This window comes from Acanthisitta chloris, unplaced genomic scaffold (genome assembly GCF_000695815.1).
Source record: "Acanthisitta chloris isolate BGI_N310 unplaced genomic scaffold, ASM69581v1 scaffold16606, whole genome shotgun sequence".
Lineage (NCBI taxonomy): Eukaryota > Metazoa > Chordata > Aves > Passeriformes > Acanthisittidae > Acanthisitta > Acanthisitta chloris.
Genome location: NW_008677763.1, coordinates 73,085 through 81,085, shown reverse-complemented (window position 1 = coordinate 81,085; position 8,001 = coordinate 73,085). Strand labels below are relative to the sequence as shown.

Below are 8,001 nucleotides of genomic sequence, written 5' to 3'. Positions count from 1 at the left end.
ACAAATCAGCACTGGCCATAGAAACAAAAAGTGCTGACAACGCGGGGTATGGTAATTGCTCGTAGCCCAGGCTGTTAAGCAAAATAAAACTCTCTAGCATTCAAAATTAAAATAAACACTGCTGGTTAATTTCACTGAGAGAGATGCCTGATAATATTGGATAAGATGTAAGAATTTAAACCACATGGAATTATGGTTGTGAACTTCTTTGGTTTATTAATGTATTAATAATTGTACAGCATACAGAGAACTGTTATATTCCACAAACACTGATTGCGTCTGTACTTCACATTATCCAAAAAGGGGTAAAAGCAAACTGAAAGGAAAGAGCATGTGAATTGCTGTGATTCCGCCCTCCTTGCACTGATTTGGAATCTCTTTTCTTACAATACAGCCTAGGAAGGCTCTCTGCATAGATGTATCAGCACTATATATTAGGTACAAGTTATAGTGCATAATTATATAATGTAAATACAGTTTGCACTGTGTTTATGAAACCTTGCTGTATTTTATATTCTTTCCAGGTAAACATTTCCCCTTTAGGACAGATCACTGTTTGCAGAAATCATTTTTGACTGCTGAGCTCACATAGCCATGCAGTCTTTCTGGTCACTAGTTAATGAGTTCCCAGAAGAACTTTGTTTGTTCTGTCTGAAGCAAAGGCCAAAGCGATGGCTGTTCTACCTCTCTAGACATCTACAATAAGCTAGTAGTGAAACCATTTGGTAAAGTACAAAATCACTTTAATTTTCTGAGTTTTTTTCCAGGCCCAGCTGGAGTAATCTGAGGGGTTTATAAAACTCATCATATGTGATATTATCTGCAGCCACAGACAATGCTCTGTAGACAGGAGTGAAGTAGTTAGGATGAAACAGTTTAATTCCATGTTTCTCAGAAGTTGTCCTAACCATTTAAATTTCAATTTCTGCGTGTGCTGTGACAGCAGGATCAGATGTGCTGCATGCATCGACAGTGCCTCACAGGACTGCTCATTTGTTCATCTCCCCTTCCCAGCACCTCCTCAGCAGGGCACCAGGTGCCCTCTGAATCTAGAGCTCTGCTGTAACTCAGCCCAGTCCTTCTGTGACTCTTTCATGCCCTGATCCTGTGATGCTTTAAAGGCTGGAAAATATTTTGGGAGCCTTCATAACCTGCAGACCCAGCAGCCAGGCTAGGGAGTGGCAGTCCTGGTCCTAAGCATGTGTCCAGGGGTCAGGATTCAATGTAGGTATGTGCAAGGGCAGCCCTGCTGTTCCTAGCACTCCGCACTAATAAACCCTGCGGGAGAAGGAGGGGGCTGGCTCTGCCAGCCCGGGGCTGTGCTGCTCGTGGTGGTGCTGTGGCAGAGCTGCAGATTCACAGGCAGGTTCTCCCCCTTTTTACTGCATTGTCTTCCTCTGAGGGAAACTGGAAGGCTTAAGTGACTGTGGGCAGAACTGAAATCCTGGGTGCGAAGTGCCGCGCGGGTTTGGTACTGACTTGTTCTGCGGTTCTGTTAAACAAGCACTAGGTGTCATCTGTGGGTAATGACTGGTGCTCAGACGTGCAATGGGAGAAAGCCCTGCTCAGGAGAATTAGAACCTCAGTGGAACAAAAGCGAACAGAGGACAAAGATCCTCATCCAGGATAATTTTTCTCTTCCTATGGTCAAATGCTAACTGCAAACCTGCCTGGGTGGCTGGGGATGCAGAGGCAGCCGCTCTGCTGTACTGGGTGCATCCATCACTTTTCACTGTGTTCTCACACTGCAGGCAGAAGATGATTACCCACACTTTCCTATCTGCACCTGAGTTAATCACAGGGTGGCTGGCTTCTTTCGTGGTTGGTGGGCTATACTGGCAATTTCCCCTCCTGACAGAGGTATATAAGAAAAAGGACATAGTCAAAATGAATCAACGTGAGTTTGTCTGCATCTTACAAGTGAGGGATTTGGGATACTCCACATATTAAGGAGGATTTCAGCTCTTTTACTGAATGTGAATCCATGTCATATGAGTGTTTTGGTCTTCCAGATGCCAGGCACATCAAGACAGGAAGAAGATATGATAAACCAGGCCAAAAGAAAACTGCGCAATACCACTGACCCTATAGAGAAACTTCGTCTGCAGTGTTTAGCAAGGGGAGCGGCAGGCATTAAAGGACTTGGCAGGTGAGTTTAAGAAGCCAAAGCCATTATTCAGCCTAATAGTTTTTCTGGGACCAAACCTTGGGTTTCTTGGTTCCAATGCAAATACCACAGCCCCCAGAGTCTGGCCTTGGGGCTCCTATATTTTGAGGCACAGGAGTGACCTGCTTGCTTGTTGAAAGACTGAGGACTATGAATCCCTCACATCAAGGTGTTTCTGTGAGACCAGAACAATTCCTGCCTGGGAGAGAAGGGAAAAAACCCTATATATCTTTCTTTGGTGTTTTCTAATATTATTTCAATACTGGGTGTTTTATGCTTCCTTTTTTCAGGCCGTGATTCCCTTGTGTGTAATGGTCTAGTTTGTGGCAGGCACCTAGGCTCTTTTTGCCATCATCCCCACCACTAGGAAAGGGGAGCTGCATCACACCCTGGAACCCCTCCCAGGCCCCTTAAACCAGGTGGTGACCAACTGGAACTTCATCTAAATGTCCAACTCCCATAGACCGCCATGTATAATGAAAAGGAAGACCATGTCACCCTCTCCCTCATTTAACTTCAGATGTGTAATATTAAGGAACCCAATCTAAACAAGTCATCTCTGCTGCCAGTAAGCATGGGAGGCTTTACTGGTGGTTGGGTTTTTTTCTCTTTCTTTTTTTTTGTTCCTTCAGAAGTCATAGAAGTCCTAGAATCAAGTCTGAAAAAGGGGGAATGTTATCTCAGTGAGGTGACTCTGTGCTCCAGCACCTTCCTACCCCACTGTAGCATTCTCCATGTTTTCCTATGTATTTCCTTAAATTTCACATTTTCTACAGACTATTTCGGACTTTGGATGCAAACAAGAGCGGAGCCCTTGATTTTAAAGAGTTTTCGAAAGGATTGAATGATTATGCTATAATGATCAACAAGGATGAAGCACGAGAGATTTTCCAGATGTTTGATAAAGATGGCAGCGGAAAAATTAGTTTTGATGAATTTCTTGTTATGCTGAGAGTAAGTCTGGGAATTTATGTTAATACTGTGTTAGATGGTGAAAAATTTAGCAGAACAGAATAGAATATATGCAAAAAAACCTGTTGTGATTTTTTTACAGTGAATTGCAGCTTTGATTTAGTTACCTAAATTCCTGCAGTCTGGGTACTTACGTTGTTCAGCCCATTAGTCTCACTTCTTTGTTCACCATTTTATGATGCATCTCTTTGTAAAATGAAATAATTCAGGAGAGATTTTCTCTAATCAACCACAGTGTGACTGATTGTGGTTGGAGTCTCTTTGATCTGCTAAAATCTAAACAATTAAGACAGAAGATATTAGTCCATAGAACAGTTAGTAATTTTGTGTTAGAAATATTTAAAACAGGTAGAACAGAGGAGTGTTCTATGTAGCATTTTCCCTCATTGTCCATTTACTATTTGTAGAATCATAGAATGTTAACGGGTTGGAATGGATCTTGAAGATCAACTAGTCCCAACCCCCCCTGCCATGGGCACAGACACCTCCCACCAGAACAGGTTGCTCAAGTCCTTATCCAACCTGGCTTTGAACACTGCCAGGGTTGGGGCATCCACAACCTCACCAGGCAACCTATTCCAGGGTCTCACTACCCTCTCAGTAAAAAATTTCTTCCTAATAGCTAATCTAAATTTCCCCCCTTGCCATTTACACACATTACTTCTTGTCCTATCACCACAGAGTCCCTCTCTAGCTTCCCTGTAAGCCCCTTCAGATACTGGAAGGTTGCTATGCAGTCTCCATGCAACCTTCTCCTTTCCAAACTGAACAGCCCCAACTTTCTTATCCTGTCTTCATAGGGGAGAGGCTCCGGTCCTCTTCTCAATTTTGTGGCCTCCTCTGGACTTGCTCCAACATTTCCATGTCCTTTTTATGTTGGGGACACCAGAACTGTATGCTGTATTCAGTTTGTTGCCCATACTACATGTGTTTGTGTATTAGCATCTGTTGGTAGATACTGAATAGTCTCAATTGCATTGCTTTTTTGATGTTATATTGCCCTTTCTAGCTCATGGACTGCTAGCAGTTTTTTGTACCATGTACCTTGAAACAGTTTTACTGCTAACAACCGCAGGTACTTGAATTTGGAACTTGGAAAGTAATTGGCAAAAATAAAATGATTCTGTTAATATTTCTTTACAGCCTCCCATGTCAAATGTAAGAAGAGAGATCATCATGCAGGCATTCCAGAAGTTAGACAAAGGGGGAGATGGTATTGTAACAATTGAAGACTTACGTGGAGTGTTTAACGCTAAGCATCATTCGAAATACCTAAATGGAGACTGGACTGAAGATCAGGTGTTTAGGGCCTTTCTGGATAATTTTGATTCACCCTATGAAAAAGATGGAAAGGTAAGCTAAACACCTAATGTCAAGCCATTAAATCACCATCTGACTCAGCATTTGACTTATATTATTAAATGTGAGTGCAATTGTAATAACAAACATGCATTCGAATCACATTTATAGCAGACAGTGAAGTAGATGCACAACCTGTGCATAAGGACTGCTGGTACATCTTGCTTGCACATTTTGAGGCAAAGGGTCTCTGCATGAGGTGCAAGTGTAGTCATGAGACTGCATTACCAGGCTTGTAGCCTTAATTCTCTAATTTCTTAGATTACTGTGATGTCAGACTATGCCACAAAATTGCGAGGATTCCACACAAATCGGAGGATTTTTCACTTCTTAGGAGAATAAATACCAAGATCCAGTTCAAAAGCAGCTTCCCTAATATGTTAAATATTTTACAGTTAGTGCTTCTATGGTGTAATTACTGAGACACTTGACTTGGAAATCAGTCCATAAGAGGGACAGATTTATCTACAGAGACTTGGAGAGAGGATGGGATTAGGGTTGCTAGCACCAGCTGTGTGCCCTGAGCAGCCAGATGCTGGAAAAGAGCTGGGAGCTCTTCCTGCCCTCTGCCTCAACTCTCTGGTGCAGGTGCAAAGCCTGGGCACCTTCTGTGATGGACTTTGTATGCTCCATTTGCTTTGTTTCCAACACCCAGGCTCTCAGTTGTTGAAAGGTGAGGGTTTTATTTCCCTTGGGCATGACTTTGATTTCAGTAGAGCTGAATTTCATCCCTTTTGCTCGTGTCATCCTCAGAGATGCTAGTTTTGTGCCAGCCATCCTCTCCCTTTTCTGCAGCAAGGGTCTAGCAAGTCTCAAATAAAATGTTCCTGCTTTTTCTGCTGAGTGCATGAATGCATTACACGAGTCCCCAAAGTGATCCTTGATGAGTTCAGTGTCTTGTTTCCCTGAGAACTCACCTCTCGATCAGCAATCTCACCTGATTGCTGTTTCTTCTGAGAACTGATTGTGACTTTCCTGTGGCTGAATCAGAAGTCATTAACGACAATGAATACCTAAAATATTTTTAGTAGACGTTCCTCAAGGTTTTGCTAGAAAGGACCTCTTCACTGTGATCTTGCCATGTGTCTCTGGAACAGGCAGGGTCAGGGAGGCTTGTAATTAGTTCCTGATAGTAGGACAGTATAGAGTGGTCACTTCTCTCTATTGTCATATATTACTTAGCTCTCAAATGCACAGTGAAATCAGAGCAAATGTTTTTCGATGTGATGTTTTTTTCAAAGAATGACCTACAGGGTTCAAGAGTTAAGGCATCACTGTTTCTATCTGCTAATTTGATTATTACTTATTTAATCATCATTTTAAAACAGTTCAACCTCAAAATACACATGAAGGATATTCAAAACTTAGGTATTTGAAAGAATGTTTGCTTCATTAAGTGAGACTAATTTAGAGTAATGATCTTTTCTCTTTATGAATGAATATAAAGTTTTGAGTTGTCTCTGGGTTGCATCAGAGGCCTCATCCACTTTTATTAATAATAATGCAAAGAACCAGATTATAGCATCCCTGGAAAAATATGCATTAAAGCATTTATTTTCTTAGGCAGCAGTGGCTTTAACCAGTTCCTGGTAAGGTTAGTTTAACTTCACAGGTTTCATTTCCATCCAAGTGCTCCTGGAGAACAAGAGCTCTTATTTCTAGCAAAGAAATGAACTGAGGTAAATTTTCACTGTCTTCATTCTTCCTGTTGGATTCCTTTTTGTTAGCAACAACGTGAATTAGCAGTTGTTCAGTTTCATTTAGAGTTCTTCTCAGTGTGTGGTTTTGACTTACAGCATTTGAAAAAATAAAGGGTAATTTTCCTATTTTCAATCCCTCTGTCTCAGGTCACCATGGAAGACTTCATGAACTACTATGCAGGAGTCAGTGCTTCCATTGACAAGGATGCCTATTTCATTGTCATGATGAAGAATGCTTGGAAATTCTGATCATATGGTTAAAGAAGTGATACTTTACTTTCACCTTTTGTATGTTCCTATGATTAAGTGTATTTGTAACAGCACCCTCATGTTCTATAGCAGCAGTTTTCACTAACTTTGCCAACTACAGTCAATTTGCAGAAGTAATTCCCAGGTGGTACCCTAGGCTCAACCTCAGGGGATCAGAGCATAATCAGAGAGCACATCTGGCATCCAGCCACCCCAACACATCTGTCCCTGTTCTCCCTGCATTCTTGGCATGTCTATTGTTTTTTAAGAAGACCTGCTCCTTTCTTTTCAGACATCTGCAGTAGGTCCCTCTGGCTCCTGAACGCATCCTGTCCTCCAGTGTTAGATATAGGTCTGTTCCACAAAGAACCTTAGAGGAGGAAACTAAAATATTCTGGAAGTGTGGTGGTCTTGGGCAGGCTCTTATAAATGGGAGAATCTTGTCTCAAGGGGTCGACATAGCCCTTTCACCTGTAGCACTGCAGTATCTTTTGGCTTCTTGGGTCTCATTTGTGGGATGGTACAACTCCATATCCTGCTGCTGGGAATGTGTTCCAAAGGCTAGGAGAAACAAATCAAGAAGGGCAGAGAAGAGCAGAATAAGTGTAAAATGCCATTTAAAGCCCTGTTTTCTTACCTTTTTACAACTAAATGTACAGTCATACTGTGCATGCCTTATTTCAAACCACAGGGTTTTCCACTCCCCTTTTCCCCTGACTTTGATTCCTTTATATTTGTACTGTGAGATCATCTCAATGATATTTTTCTCTAAAGGGGATATATGTGTTACAGTACATTTTTCTCTCTGTTCCTGGAATATTTGCTGTTCTTGTAGCTGTTGTCTGTATACACCTACAGTGAAAGTTGTTTACTTTTTTGTACCAATGGTGGTTTATGACCAAGCTATGAATTCAGGAAACTTTATGAGAATTAAAGCACTTGTAACTTTCTAGTCTTGTCTTCTTCTTTTTCTGATGCTAAATAAGGGTTGGGAACCTTCCCCCCTGATCCCACCAACGAGACTGTCTCAGTTCATTTTTTGTCCTTTGCCCATAGAGACAAGGGGAAATGGCACACAAAGGAAACTTGGGAAAAAAACCCAAACAAACAAAGAAACAAACCCACAAAAAACCTCAGTGTGTGTGCGTGCTATTTATTCCTGATTTGATTCTTACTTCTTTCTGTTTCTCTCTCATCATTGTGCTGTTCTCCAAGACTGAGAAGCTGCTGCTGTAGCAAAGGCTAAGTGGTTTGTGTATGGCAGCATTTGCTCTATTTCAGTCTAGCAGCCAGCTAAAAGCAGTACAGAGTAATAGACTGAACTTTTGAAGGAGCTTTTCTGATGAAGTCTCAGCTCTTACTTAGCCTGGTTTGCTAACTCTTCAAACACTGAAGTCCTGAGCACTTGCTGCACTGACTCTGTGCAAACCCTGTTTTTGTTTTGTCCAGCCTAATGGCTCAGTATGAGCAATAGCTGCTTGCAATTCCTTACTGAAGGCTGTGCAAACTCAATTATTTTCTTTGACCTGTAAGCCAGAAACTTGCATGCTGGCT

At 41.7% G+C, this 8,001-nt stretch overlaps 1 protein-coding gene across 1 annotated transcript; it reads left to right on the top strand.

Moving 5' to 3' along the window:
• The first annotated feature begins 2,012 nt into the window (after nt 1-2,012).
• Nucleotides 2,013-6,447, top strand: CAPSL (calcyphosine-like). The gene is made up of 4 exons (XM_009076646.1): nt 2,013-2,149; nt 2,944-3,121; nt 4,283-4,492; nt 6,346-6,447. The coding sequence occupies exons 1-4, from the start codon at nt 2,013-2,015 to the stop codon at nt 6,445-6,447; spliced, it is 627 nt and encodes a 208-aa protein (XP_009074894.1).
• Nucleotides 6,448-8,001: the final 1,554 nt, after the last annotated feature.